Below are 15,361 nucleotides of genomic sequence, written 5' to 3' on the forward strand. Positions count from 1 at the left end.
ACACACATGCACTCATACATATTTATACACACTCAAACAGACTCAAATTCACATAGTCATTAACACACCTATATATTCATGTATACTTTCCAACACATATACATACACTCATGCGTGCGCACACACAAACACACTCTACTCCTTCCTTTCAGTGTGAGCACCACTTCATGTAGTATGGTCTTCTGTACTATGTTCTGTGCCTGCATCCTAGATATGCATTATGTTATGTGCATATCTCCCCATAGCGTGATGTGTAAGTCACATAACCCTGTCATTCATAAGATGACCCCTCTGCAAGTTTCACAGCACTTCTCTTGCTATAACTCCTTTATTTGTTCATCTAGGAAGTCAGCTTCTGGAGCCTGGGGCTTGCCTCCTGCAGTTACCACCTGCCCTGAGTTCTTCAGATAATCCCCAACAAAGTGAACGTCCTCTGCTGAATAATTCTGATAGATTTATCTCTTAGATAAATCTAAGAGATATCTAAGATTTATCTCTTATTTAGAGATGCCCTACATATCATTGTCTTAGTTCTTTTTCCTGTTGCTATGATCGAATACTCTGATGAAATCAAGTTAAGGAAGAAAGAATTTGCTTGAACTCACGGTTAAGGGTCCATCTGTCCTGATGGGGTTTTGAAACAGCTGGCCACTGAGTCCATAGTCAGAAGAAGAGATCAATGAATGCATACACATCCAGCCCCATCTCTGCAGTTCATGTGGCCCCACCCCGTGAATTGGTATTGCCCAGCCTTAGTGTGGATCTTCTCACAATTAATGCAGCTGAGAAACTTTCTCATGCCCATAGCCTAACCTAATTTCGATAGCTCACCATTGAGATTCCAGGTGATTCCAGGTCCTGCCAAATAGACAATTGAAATTAACCATCACAACCACCAGAACTAAAAGTAACTAAAGGTTTGTAAAATAACAGCCATGCAGGAGAGACAGCAGAACTGGCAGTGTTGCTGTTAGACCCTATGGTTTAGAACCCTAAGTGAGATGGACAGGGTACATTGCATCGTGGTGAAAGATCCCACGGAGAAGTAACAACCATAGCATATACACCAAGTGTAAATTGTACCAGCAAATTGGAGTCCCAGAGGAAATTTCATCTTTAAAATTTCTGATGACAATGAGTGAATTTCAGATTCACTTTAAAAAAACAAAACGCCAAGTTTCTTAGGAATTTGTTTATAAGATTGGGGTTGGCTCGGTCAGTGAAGTGCTTGTCCCATGAGCCTGAGAGCCCAGATTGGTTCCCAGAACCCACTTAAAAAGCCAGGTATGGTACATGCCTGTAATGTACATGTGCTGGGAGGAGGAGGAGGGGGAGAGAGGACCCACGTGGCTCACTGGCCATTCTAGCCCACTTGGCACATTCTACGCTATTAGAGACAGTGTCTTGGCGGAAAAAGATGAATGGTCCTGAAGAACAACGCCCAACCTTGCCCTCCATCCTCTGTATACACATGTACACAGGCACCCACAAACACGTGCACACAGTAACATGCACATACACTCTTTGACTACCCACTATCCCTTGCCAACCTTTCTAAATAAGTTAATATATGCAGTTGTAGGGTGTGTCCGTTATAGGAAGTGCCCATTTGAACAAAAATCCCTAGACAGTTGAGCTTGGGGGGCGGGGTCTTGGTGCGGGAGAATTATCTGTATTCTGTCAATCATATTTTAATAAAACGCTGATTGGCCAGGCAGGCAGTATAGGCAGGAAAGCCAGACAGGAAGTAGAGGTGGAACAAAGAGACTGGGAGTATTCTAGGAAGCTCCCTCTGCCAGTTCTGCCCAGACCACTGGAGAGGAAAGATATAAGCTGCCCCGCTGGAAAAGGTACTGAGCTGTGTGGCTAACGTAGATAAGGATAATGGGGTAACATAAGTTATAAGAGCTAATAAGTAGCCTGACCTAATGGGCCAATCAGTTTATAATCTTATGGAGTCCTGTGTATGATTTTCTTTGGGATTTGCCGGCTGTGGGGTACTGGGTGGGACGGAAACCCCAACAAGCCGGCCCCCTCATGTTACAGGGTCTGAAGTTTTAACACTCCCCAGAAGTGGCTGTTCAGTAGCTCCTCAGCTGGTCCATAACTCTCCATTCTTTCCTCAGGCTCAGTTTGACCGCTACCTCTCAGCCCCAGACCAACTGCTGATGCCACAGCTGAACTTCCTCCTCAGCGCCACAGTGAAGTAAGTGCTACTCAGAGGGAGGTGGGAGAAAATTATAACCTTTTAAACAGTGGATAGTTCTCCTTTTCAGACAGACATTTCCTTTTGAAGAGCTAGTTTTCAGTGTTTTTTCTGCCTTTGCACCCCAGGGAATTAACCTTGGCAATACTTATTCCTTACTTGTATTTTCCTCTTTCTCATTAATATGTAATCTTTTGATGATGGAAGTTACAAAATAACCCACACTAGTTCAGAATTACATATAATAAAGGGTTATTTACTTAGAGGAGATCACAGTCCTAGATCACAGTCCTCTGCACAAGCAGGGAACAGGAACCAAACCTAGCAGCTGGAAGCGAGAGCCAGAAGCAAGAGAGTGAGCACAGGCTTTACGGCTACATTTATAGTATGAGACCACGAAGTGGGCTGGTGTCTTAAAATCTATTGGCCAAAGGAGTTCCTGCCACATCTTTTTTGCTAATGATTTTAAATTGCTGTAACTACAATTGGAGTTATATAGATGTGATAGCAACTTCCTTTATATTCTAAATGTGTCAAGGCAGTGTTGATAATGTGGATTATGCCGTGCATTCTTTGCGGTGTGGATAGCTATGTCATGGACTCTTTGTATCTTACTTGTTTTCTGTAGATCTAAAGCTATTAAATATTATAGTTGCCTCCTTGATTTAGAGTGGGGATATATCCATCCTGGTAAACCCATCTTAAGTTAAAGTTCAGTTAATGGACCCAAACATTCAGGGCAGAACATGACTGTCGGGACACATGGGCCCACACTAGCATGACTGTCAGGACACTGCTCCATACTCAACATTGGAGCATATAAGGGCAAAGTTCAAAGTTCAAACCTTGCCATACTGAGGTCAGAAGATGCTTGAGGGAGTGGGATTGTGTCCTTACACCTCTGTGGGCCTCAGGGATTGAAGTCAGATTGTGACTTGGCAGAGACATTGCTGTTGGCTGACCATCCTGCCAGTCCTATTCACTAACATTTAGACCATATAGAGCACTGTACACAGTCAGCACTGAAGTGTGTATTCTAATTAGACATTTTTCTGTTTTTAGCTGGTCGCATTTCTTTTCCTTCAAAAATAGGCATTTCCCATATTTGTTGCAGTCTGTATTTGATCTTATTTATATAGTACTTGAAGTAGTAACAGATAACTTTTATCTTGTTAAATTGTGAGTCTTTCCAAAATGATACTCATTTTAGGCAAAATATATATGCAATCTTATGCCCTTAGTCCCTGCCCTTCAGGGGTCTGTGTTATGTGGGCTTCCTCCGCACCGCTGCCCGCCCTGCTGTGCTGTTCTGAGTTGTGATTGTACAGCGCTCTACTCTCGGGTTGTTGTTGTTGTTTTGTTTTGGTTTTTTGTTTGTTCATTTTTTGTCTTAGGATTTGGCTTTCAAAGGAGAGTTTTGATTGGACATTCAGTCATAAAGGAAAATATTGAGCATATTTAAGGGACTAAGAAGTAAGGCTGTCAAGAAAACAAAGAAAGAAATAGAAAAATTAAGTGACTTCAAAGAGTTTATCCTTTTTCCCTTGGATAAATTTGCCGCCGGCACCCAGGGTTCACCTTGTGCAGCACAGAGTCTGCAGAGCCGGGTCCATTGGGGCTTGACAAGAGGAGGGAGCGTGCGTGCTTCCAGACGAGTCTGCAGGAAAGGCTGTGTGACTCAAGAACTATTTCTTTAGGGTCAATTTCTTCCTTCCATTTTTTCTTATATTAAAAGTAAAAACACAGATTCAATGAAAGAATTGTTTTGTTTGATTTAAGGAAGATTTGAATAACACTTGTATTCATTATCTGTATAATCAAAACTAAACATATATAAACAAAACTGAAACAAGTTTTTAATTAAGAAAAGGAAAAGAGACACTAGTGAAAGAATAACTGCTGGTGACCTTTAAACTGAAGCAGCTGTCGCCTGGACAGCATTCTAGAGACCTCAGAGAGCCCAAACCTTCAAAGTAAGGTACAGATGGGCTGCCTGGGACTCACACTAAATACCACACTAATCTCCAACTCAGTGGAAACACAGTTCGGCCTTCTGAAGGATGACTGCTGGCGCCGTGCATAGAGGCGTGAGTCCCCAGTTGGAAGAACACCCCAGAACTGCTTAGGAGCAGGAAAATGTGAACCCAAAGGAGAAAAAAGATCAATTAATAGAAACAGACACACAGACGATGCTTATAGACTAGCGGATACTTATGGTAGGTATTGGAAGTGTGTCCAGGGATTACAGGAAAGCTTCAGCATGCTGAGAGAGTGAAGGACACTTCCCTGGGGCTGCTGCACTTACCCCTGGAAAGTCCTGTGTAAAATGAAGCCTTCCTCCTTCCTGAGGGAAACAGCACCCAGCTAAAGAAGGAAGGAAGCACAGGAGAGGTGGAATCAAGTAGCCCTCTCACCTCTCTCACGAGCACACATACACGTGTGTACACTCAAGTATATATGATAGGAGTGTCTCGTTATTGGAACAAAATATTTAATGGAAGAAAAACTTTCTCCAGATGCAGTGTCAAATGTGAATCCTCATCCCCAGTAAGCTAAATCACCCCGAGCAGAATGCACGGGGCATCCTGTCGTCAGATCATCAAAAGCTGATTGTAAACAGCATCATCCTAGAGCAGCCAGGGGGACGAGTTGGTGTTCTTAGGAGCTGACTGTGTTGGAAACAATACAACTAGAAGATAGTGGGGTATTGTTAGCATGCTGAACTACAGTATCAACATGAAATGTGTGACCCTCAGCTCAGTGGTAGAGAGTTTACTTTGGGTGTTTGCAGCCTTGGCTTCAATTCCTATCCCAAGTAAACCAAAAAATATACCAAAGGAAAAAAATCCTTGAAAGCTAATAGCAAAATTAATACATCTTACCATCTACACCAGCACATTGCACTGTAGGAGATAGTAAAGGGAATTCTTCAGGATGAAGGAAAGTAACCTCAGAGTAATGAAGAGTGAAGACAGGCTAAACATGAAAGTGAACTGTGGACCATTTAAGGGAGGGAGCACCTAGAGCAGCGGCTCCCAACCTTCCCGATGCTGTGGCCTTTAATACGGTTCCTCATGCTGAGGTGACCCCACCATACAGTCACTTCCTAGCTGCCTCGGCACTGTGACTGTCTGCTGTAATACATTATAATGTTATATCTGTGTTTTCTGGTGGGCTTAAGTGACCCCTGTGGAGGATTGTTTGAACCCAGAAGAGGTCGCAATCCATGGTTGAGATCCACTAATGTCGAGGGAAGCAGGATGTGATGTTGGGATGGTGTAGGGATGCAGTGCTGTTGGTACACAGGAAACCGTCCAGCAGTCTCTGAAGCAGACAAGGAAAGAAGGAGAGAAATGCAAATGAAACAGGAAAAACAGCAAGACAATAGATGGCCATGCAGCCTGGCAGGTGACTGTAGAATGTAGAAGACAGTGTGCTCCAATAGAAAGACAGTAATACCTGAGACTGAATTACAAAACATGACCCACGTTCCTGCTTCTGTAATACATACACCCTGAGTGCAGAAGACAGTGTACAATTAAAAGGACGCTAGAAGCCAGGCAACGCTAATCACAGTAACGCTGAGATAGCTGTGTCAACACCAGGGGAATTAGACGAGGTGCTAACGTGAGAAACAGAAAACACTTCCCGGTGATAATAGCATCAGTTCATAAAGGGGGCTAGTGCATTTGTCTAACAGCAACACATGAAGAACATGGAGTACAATAGTTATGGAGCCAGGGATGGTGACACAGGAGGCCAAGCTACCCAGATCTCTGCGGGCTCCGGGCTATCCTGGTCTAAATAATAAGTTCCAGGCCAGCCAGAGCTACATAAACACAAAACCAAACCAGCAACACTAAAGCTGCACACAGCAGCTCTCATGATTTCCTCAATGTATTACCTTCCCAGCCTTTACCTGGGCAGGCCTCTGCTGTGCATGTGGTTGTGCCTTGCCAAAGCTCACGCTTATTGATCTCAGAACCTGTGTGTGGAAAGAAGCTATTTTTAGGAACAGTAGGTTTATGGTAATGCTGAAGTTGCGCCAGGTTGTTAGGCAACGAGAATCCTAAGTGCTGGTTAACAAGCTCCCTGATTCTAGAAGCAAGTGGTTCATTTGCTAGCTCAGTGCTGTATATAACTGTTTAAAATACAAGCAATTTGCATGAGCAGATTTTAATGAGAATGATTTCTCTGTGCACTTCTATAGTGGTCTGTATTAAGAGTTTTGAAATTTTGACATTTGTGACTGGGTAAACAAGTTCTTAGTGTCCAGCATTCTGAAGTACAAGGAAACAAACGGCACTGCCTTTTAGTAAAAATGTGAAGTTAAGTTTCAGTTCACTCATTTTTATCATGGTAATTTAGCCCCATGGTTATGCTGTTTGCGTGTGATCCATGGTGTGACCAGCTGCTGTCTAACTGTGAGATGTGTTGGGGAGTTACTAGATCTTGGAGAGTACCCTGGTCTCTTGGTGTCATTGACTGCTGATCAGCCCCACAGGAGAGACCAGTGGAAGAGGTGAGTCTTTACTTGACTCTGCTCTTTGGAACTTAAAGGTGTCAAACTGTGTAGATTTGTTAAGTGGTAGTGTGCTTGGTAAGAAAGTCCCAAAGGTCATGATTCTCCTTGTACCACAGCACATTAGCCTGCTTAGACATAACTTGCTTTATTTGAGCCTTCCTTTTCCAATACCTATAGATGCCCTAAGGCCACACCACCCTGGGTATGTGTTGTCTGGGTTAGCGAAGTATTCTGTGACCAGCTTTACCATCGGGAGTTTCATCGTTGACCTGAATTAAGATTGTGACATGTTCATTTTTATATCCACATAAGAGTTGAGTTTTCTGCTTTTTGAAAATTAGCTTGGGTGGATTAGAACACCATTTAGGAAACTAATCCCAAGATTTCATGGTAACAGAGACATGGGATGGTTAGTGGCCTAACTTTATGAAATAACATTTTATTAAAATAACATTTCCCTCCATTTTTATTATCTTTAAAAATTGAGAATTTCTTACATGCATATGTGTTTTGATCAAAGCCACTCCTCTTTCCTCTCTCTACTTCCTCCTCATCCCTCAACTTATTTTTCCTCCCAACTCCATGTGCTCTTTTTTAAAAACCTACTGAGTCCACTTAGTGCTGCCTGCATGTGCCTGGGTGAAGGACCATCTGATCTAGGATGGGCAGCCTCTCAGGAGCCGCAGCCTCTCAGGAGCCACAGCCTTGGAGAAAAGTGACTTTTCCTTTCCCCAGCAGCCGTCAGTTACCAGTTCCCTGGGAGTTTGTCTAGTGTGCTCCTCCACTCTCCACACTGGCGTGGCTGGCTTGACCTTGTGCGGGGCTTGTGCTTGCAGCCCTTGCCACTGTGAGTGCATCGGAGCAGCTAACTACCCTGCTGGGTCTGGAAAACCATTTCACTATAGCCGGCCAGTCCCTCTGGTGCTTAGAGTCTTTGTACCACAGAAAGCATTCTGAACCTAGCTTTCATCCATCAGCCGTGAGCTTGGCTGTGATTAATGTAAATGCAGGCGGGTGGGTGCCCAGGCTCGAAGTCCTGCTCCACAGCACTGCTGAGAAACTTGCCTGCAAAAGGGCCAAGGTCCCAAGCACACAACTGGACTTAAATGATTTCTTGATCACTTTGGATTTCACTACATAGTCCCTCAAGCTGTTCCATTTTAGACATCAGTAGTTTGTCAGTATAATGAGTCTCTAAATTTCAAACTATTTCATAATACTGCTAATTAGCGTGATAGCCTGACACCAGGCAGGAAGAAAAACAGTATGGTGCACAGAGAAAACACTTACATAGGCATTCCAAGATAAAGGGTGAGCTTGCAGGGTAGTTTCTACTAAAATAACAGAGAGAGAGAGAGAGAGAGAGAGAGAGAGAGAGAGAGAGAGAGAGAGAGAGAATTCAAAGTGAAATAGAGGCAAAGTCGTTTGAGCATTGCATAAGTAACAGCTAGCATGCAGAGAGCCAGCAGCCTATTTAGGACTACATTTCCTCCGTGTAGAATGGTGTGTGTGTGTGTGTGTGTGTGTGTGTGTGTGTGTGTGTGTGCACTAAGATGAATATGTAGGTTATTTTTAAGACAAGTTCATTAAAAAGCTCTCATCTGTCCACTGAATCATATAGCTTAAATGCTGAAGATGTTCTGCAAAGATTTATCTACTCAATGCTTTGTATGGGACGTATAGAATACAGTCAAGTAACTGTAGTAAGTGTGAGAGCTTTAACCTGAGTTCGAGCCTTTGGAATTCCTTCCCAGGATTGTTTTCTCTCTACCGTGCCATATAGACTTCCCCGGGAAACATTTAATGAAAGCAAATGTGTAGACTTGGTGGAGATCCCACCTCCTACACTGTCAGAGTTCTTGAGTCTCATCTGAGGGTTAGATGTGGCTCCCTGCAGGGAATCCCCACTTCTGGCTCTCTGGCTGTGGCTGAGCTGGCAGGGAGAAGGAACCCTGCCTTTCCTTTCTTCCCTCCACTGTTTGACTGCTTCCAAGACTGTGTTGATCCACCACCTCTGCTCTCTCTGTCTTCCACAGTCCCTGTTGAGTTTTAATTCCTTCCCTAACTCAGAGGCCTCTTAGACTGGGGAGCAGCATGGGCAAGACCCGTGCTATCGTATACCAACACTCAGAACCAGTTACAGTCTTTAAGGTCTTTTGGCCAGGATTTATTTAATTATCTGTGTTTTGCCTTTGTTCTGCTTTTCAACAATTGTTAATTATTGACATTTGTAAGCTAATTTAGCTCAGAAACATGGCACAAATTGCAACTCGGTTTTACTAATTTTTTATAATGACTTGAAAACTAAAATTACTACATAAGATTTTTCAGCATGTTACTCTTGTCAGTTATTTGTTTTTAAAATGATTTTAATCCCCTCCTGTGCCTTATGATTTTAAACGCTTTGTATGGCAGCGTCGTCCTTTTCCCGTATATTCTTTATGTTGTAGTCAGATTGTGACAAACTGTGAGGAATGAGGCTGGGGTAATAACAACAGCCATCATCCTGCTCCGAGTGATGAGCTAGAAACTGCTTCTAATGCTCACTTCTGACTGGTTGCAAAACAAAACAAAACAAAAAAACGTGGTTCTCAAATGTATATGCCACAGTTGTTAATGCCATCTCATAACAGGTTTTGGCTGTTTCACTTATGAAAAATAATTTTGACATTATTTTGGTACACTTGTTGTGAACGTCCATATAACTACAGGACAATTCTCCAGACAGTAGATCACATGACGTCTCATGTGACTATGTAGACTCCCAGTCAGTTTCTTCCTTATTTCTTAGGGTTTATCTGTGTGTGTGCATCTGGGTGTGAAGGTGGAGTTTCTTCCTCTGTCATTCTCTGCTTATTCCCATGAGGCATGGTCTCTCCCTGAACCTGGAGCTTACGTTTTCATGCTGAACCTTGTAGACATCAAGTCCCCCAAATCCTCCTGTCTCAGTACCTCTTGGAGTTAGGGGTCTAGGCAGTTTACATGGCTGCTGGATCCTCTTGATGGCAGAACAAGTAGTCTTAACTGCTGAGCCCTATTTGCGCTCCCTCAATCTTCTGCTGCCCCTTTCTAGCAGAAAGTAACCATCACTGCACTGTGTTCAGAGCATTTGTTCAGTGTGCCTTCCTTCTCTCTGCTCTTATTTTTCAGTATTTAGCAATTTTTGAAAAATTATCAAGTTCCTTTAACTTAATAAGGATAGATCCAGACCAAGTATGTTGACCCGACATCTCGGAATGGACTCCTCTCCTGCGCCATCCATATATGGTACTTACAAGTCACAGACTCGTGTCTGTAGATCGTCTTACAAATGGATTTTGGGCATTATTATAGAGAAGAACATAGATCCCAGAAAGACAGCTTAAAGAATTATCATCTATTATTGGCAACTTCATTGCATAGACACGTATGACAACTAGGATAATTTCTTACTGCCTTGATCAGATGGTCTGACCCAACTCTAAGCTGAGGTTAAGTGTTCTGAACACATTTAAGGTATTTGGGGTTGCACTGTTTGATAGGTTAAGGATGTTAAATGCTTTTTTCTCCTCCCATGTTTTCAGCTTGATTCATCAAGATGTAAACCCACCCTAAGTCAAGAAACCTTTGTATGTGAGGTGCTGTTTTAGTTGTGATGGCCAAGCCGCTGGTGAAGCACAGCCCCTGACTTTTAGAGGCTGCATGTTAATGAGGAAGACTTTAGTAAACAATAATTACTCGTCCCCATCAGTAGGAACTGCTGAGCATGGAGGTGAAGCGTATCATTCAGATGTCATTCAAATGTGTGATCTTAGAGTTCCTGGGGTTATATCATGTTCTGGTTTTGTTTGCTCATCAACAGGGAGCAGATCGTAAAGCAGTCTACCGAGCTGGTCTGCAGAGCCTATGAGGAAGTTCATGCAGCCGTGATGAATCCCGTCAACGCATACAAAGATCCAGAGAGCATCCTACACAGGTCACCTGAGCAAGTGAAGACACTGCTCTCCTGATGATCTTGATGGCATTTGCAGAATACTGCTGCCTGGCAACACCTAGGGTGGTTTGGGTTTTTAATCTGAGTCTTTATTTTGAAATTTGGAGATTATAGTTTTCTTAATATAAAATTGTAGGTCAGTTTCTTTCATTATCAGCTCACATGGAGGTAAATCAATTTCGACTATACTGCTATGTCTCCTTTTTAGGTAGCAATGTTCTGTTGTTCATTGGCTACCTCTACATAGCAGCTTAAGGGTCCCCCTGATTTGGGATTATAGATGGAGGCAAAAAGTCAGAAGGAAGATTTCAGGATTAAGTGTGATGAGTTCTCAGTACCCTGTGACACAGACTGCAGCTGTCGTGGGTAGTGAGTGTCCTTTATGGAAGACTCCTCTGCATTCCCTGCAATGAATTGCTTCTTAAACCTAGCTCATTTCTCTGTCCCCCAGATGAGTGTCAAAGGGTTTGTTAGAAAGAAGCAAAGTTGAGGCTGTCGTCTCCTTTCTCTTACTTTTGTACCTGCAGCCTCGTTCCTTGCAGACATTTGTGTGTGTGTCTGTGTGTTTAAATATACACTGGGCTGAAAGGTCGGAAAGCCTACACATGGAAAGCCTTGTTTTTCCAGGTGGGTATTCGCCATACAGTGTGCACCTAATCTAGCCACCTACAGTCTCTGTTCTGTGTTACACTAAAGTTATCCATTGTGGTGTCAATCTGTCCTGTTGGTCTTTTCAATGAATATGTGTGACATATTTTATCAAAACAGCATAATACAAGGCAGGAACTTACATTGTGCATAATTTATTTCTACTGTGAAAAAAGATTGACACACTTAGCATTTTGTTTGCTAAGAGAAAATATATTTTTTCTTGTTACTTGGTTTTCTTAATATATATTAAACTATTTCTGGAACAACAGTCTTTGTGGTATTTTTATACTTGTCACAGATGTGTCCTGTACAGCGGAGGGAAAGCAGCCAGGTAGGGTGAGGTGCGGTATTAAGCTGAGCACGGTGAAGTGGAAGGCTAGGAAGGGCAGCATAGAAGCAACACCGAGGTCCGCTGATGCCATATTTTATATTTTGGACTGTGTTGATTTGCATAACTGTAACCTCATTAAAGATGACGTGGTGCATGGGAATGAGTGTTGTGTGGGCAGAACTGGAGATTCAAGGTGGCAGTGCACCCCGTGGCCAGATCAGTGCAATCCCTATGAAATTCTTTCTGCCTTGTTTTTTCTTTCAGAAATGGACAAACTGCCCCTAATATTCATATAAACACAAAACCAACCATAGTGTTTTAGTACTCAGAACAATGTGTACTGCTATCAGGATGGGCTGCTATGGGGTTCTGTCCTGAGAAGCCCAGAGTAAGTTGGCAGTGCCCAGTTGGAAATATATTCCATCCGCCTAACCATATGACAGCAGAACTTAGCCACGCAGCACCAAGGTAGAGCGTGTGCTGGTGATAATGGGCTGGCTTGACGTGCTGCTGCCCACCTCACCCAATGGGAGGGGGATAGATTTCATTAGATGTTTTAAAATGTGTGTTAGAGGGCGAGGCTTGTACAAATCAAACCAGATAAAATCCCAACATAGACGGGGAGGTCTACACTCAGCCTTTAGCTTTTGAGGAGAAGCAAAGTCAGTTTTCTTTATTGTTGTGACCTCTGGTGTGTTTACCACATCCCAGAGCAGATCCCAATACAACTCAAGGGGTTTGAATAAGAGAGAACATGAAGTTGGGGTTGGGGTGGAGGTGGGGCCTGGGAACAGGGAGAGGGGAATAAATATGATCAAAATACATTGTTGGAATTCTCAAAGAATTAATATAAAAAATTAAAATAAAAAAACAAGTCAGGAATGGTGGTGCACACCTTTAATCTCAGCTCTCAAGAGACAGAGGCAGGAGAATCTATGTGAGTTTGAGGTTTGCCTGGTCTACAGAGCGAGTTCCAGGACAGCCCAAGCTACACAGAAAAACCCTGTCTATGTATTTGACAAGGCCTATTGTGCAGACTACAGGTCTTCAGAATACAATGTACAACTCCAATATGACTGAGTTTTTATAGGTGCATTCTGCATAAGCATTTACCCAAAGAAGATACAAAAGATGGCTAATAAGCCTCTGAGAAGAAGGCATAGAAATGGCCAGCAAGCTTGTGGACAGATGCTCCATGCTGTCAGTTACTAGGGAAGTACAAATTGAAGCCACAGTAGGATGCCATTTCACGCATAGTAGGGTAGCAATTTTTTGTTTTGCTTTGTTTTGTTTTTTGAGACAGTGTTTCTCTGTGTAACAGTCCTAGCTGTCCTGGAACTAACTTTTGTAGACCAGGCTGGACTTGAACTCACAGAGACCCAACTGCCTCTACCTCCTGATTGCTGGGATTAAAGGTGTGTACTGCCTCTGCCACCACCAGCTGGCTAGCATTAGCATTTTTTAAAGGGCAATAGTGTGGGAGTGAAGTAGTTGTGTTATTCATGCTGCTGAGAGTGTAAAATGGGTGTGGAAAATAACTTGATGGCTTTTTTAAAAATTAAAGAGGAACACCATAACTTAGCAATCTAATATGCCAAGGTTGGAAAAGCACATCTACACACAACTTTTCTACAACTATTTAAGGCAGCATTTATAACGACCCGAAGTGGATAAGATCCAAAAGTTCATCGATGTCATTTACCCATTTTAGAAAAGAGTGACATTTTGATACACGCTGCAGTGTAGCCTGTAGCCGAGTCTTGACGGAAAGAAGCCAGCGCAAAAGGCACCATCTAGCTTGACTCCTGTATTCCTGTATGAGGTGTGCGGGAGAGGCCCATGTAGGTGGTAAGTGCATTAGCAGCTTACAGGGACTGAGGGACAAGGCAGTGGGGACTGACTATGGCAGGCAGGTCCCTTTTGAGGAAAGCAGAAAGACTCTGCAATTAGGGGTGATGGAGTCGTAATATTGACTATACTATCAAACTACCACGTTTTACTCTTTGAATTTACCATTTGGTAAATTTAAACTTTTGACACATTTTAACTTAAAAAATAAAAAAGAGTTAACAGAAAGTGAAAACATGCCAGTTTGCATATCTTAAACTCAAATATTAAGATCTTGAGTGATTCTGAGATTTAGAAACACCACCACCCAGCAGCCTCTTTGGAAGCAGAGGGTAAGGCATGTTTTTCTGTGCATGTCAGTGGAGTGTTATCAATTGTCCGTCAGGAATATTTATCTTTTCTAAACAATGGACACTGAATTCTTGAGTAGAATTGAGTCAATCAATAATACTGACTGTAACATGAAGAGGTCGAGGCTTTGTTTGTAGGTTTTTCTGTCCTGCACGGCCCCCTAGCTGTTTAGTCCCAGAGAAAAAGAACACACAGATCTCTGTAAATTATAAAGCTGATTGGCCCATTAGGTCAGGCTACTTATTAGCTAACTCTCACATCTTGATTAACTCATTTTTCTGAATCTATTTTAGCCATATGGCTCAGTACCTTTTTCAGTGGGGCAGGTCACATCCTGCTGCTTCAGTGATCTGGGCAGGAGAGGGAGGAATCAGCTTCCTCCTCCCCAGAATTCTCCTGCACTCTTTGCATTATTTCCACTTCCTGTCTGGTTTTCCCACCTATACCTCCTGCCTGGCCAATCAGCGTTTATTTAAAACATGATTGACAGAATACAGACAATTCTCCCGTGCCAACTGACTTCTTGCAAAGAAGTCATTTTTCTCGTGTGTGGGAGGGGGTACAGGTGTGTACACAGCCTTCCAAAGCCAGAGGTGAAATCAGGCCTCTGTGACTATTTTATTTTGTAGGAGGGTCTCTCACAACTTGGAGCTCACTAGTACAACTTGACTGGCTGGCCAGAAAGACCCAAGGATTCTCCTAATGCCGCTTTAGCAATAGGATTGTGGATTGAAGGCCCCTGGACCTGGCTTTTTACATGGATGATAGGATCCAAGTTCAGTTCCTCATGCTTGCTTCAGATGTTCATTCAACAACTGATCCATCTCCCCAGGCCATTCTTTAAGTTAAATATGCTTTTTAGATAGTGTAGCCAGACCTACATATGGTCACTTGGAGGTGCTAATTATATTTAAGAATGATTACCAGTCATATGTTTGTGAAAATACTTTAATGCTCAAATTACTTTTGAAAACAGATGCAATAATATAGGTCCAAATATAAAATTATCATGTTAGCTGAGAAACTGGGGTAAAAGCTGCATTAATAATAGCATGCCAATCTATCAAGTCCAGCTAGCATTAATGCCAGTGAATATTAAAAGCATCTGCAGTGAAACTAACTAAAAGCTTATAAATACTAGACTTATAAACTGAGCTGAGCTGGAGGGAGTTTTAGTCAGGATCAAATGTATCAAATCATATAAGAAATTTGCTCACCTCGGGGGATATGTAACCTCCTGGCAAGTGTTTGGAATTGTATGTTTAAAAACAGTGAAGTCTGAGCTACTCTAAAATTTTCAGAGATTTTATATTTCATATAAATGTTATGGCTCTGCCACCACGAAAGCAATTTACTGAAGTATTAGCATGAATTATATACTTATGTATTTTGAACTAATCTATTTCTGATCATCAAAATCATAATATATTAATATTTCCTAATTGGGGGAGTTACTGTCTTCCAAACAATTTTTGA

The 15,361-nt window shown here is 42.4% G+C and overlaps 1 protein-coding gene across 1 annotated transcript in view; it reads left to right on the forward strand.

Moving 5' to 3' along the window:
* Cog6 (component of oligomeric golgi complex 6) overlaps nt 1-11,623 on the forward strand; it is a 42,549-nt gene extending 30,926 nt beyond the window's left edge. Inside the window, exons 18-19 of the mRNA XM_048424555.3 lie at nt 2,127-2,206; nt 10,573-11,623. Of these exons, the coding sequence (XP_048280512.2) occupies nt 2,127-2,206; nt 10,573-10,720 (228 nt within the window). The 3' untranslated portion in view covers nt 10,721-11,623. The remainder of the gene's footprint in view (nt 1-2,126; nt 2,207-10,572) is intronic.
* The last annotated feature ends 3,738 nt before the right edge of the window (nt 11,624-15,361 follow it).

This window comes from Myodes glareolus, chromosome 20 (assembly GCF_982192425.1).
Source record: "Myodes glareolus chromosome 20, mMyoGla1.1, whole genome shotgun sequence".
Lineage (NCBI taxonomy): Eukaryota > Metazoa > Chordata > Mammalia > Rodentia > Cricetidae > Myodes > Myodes glareolus.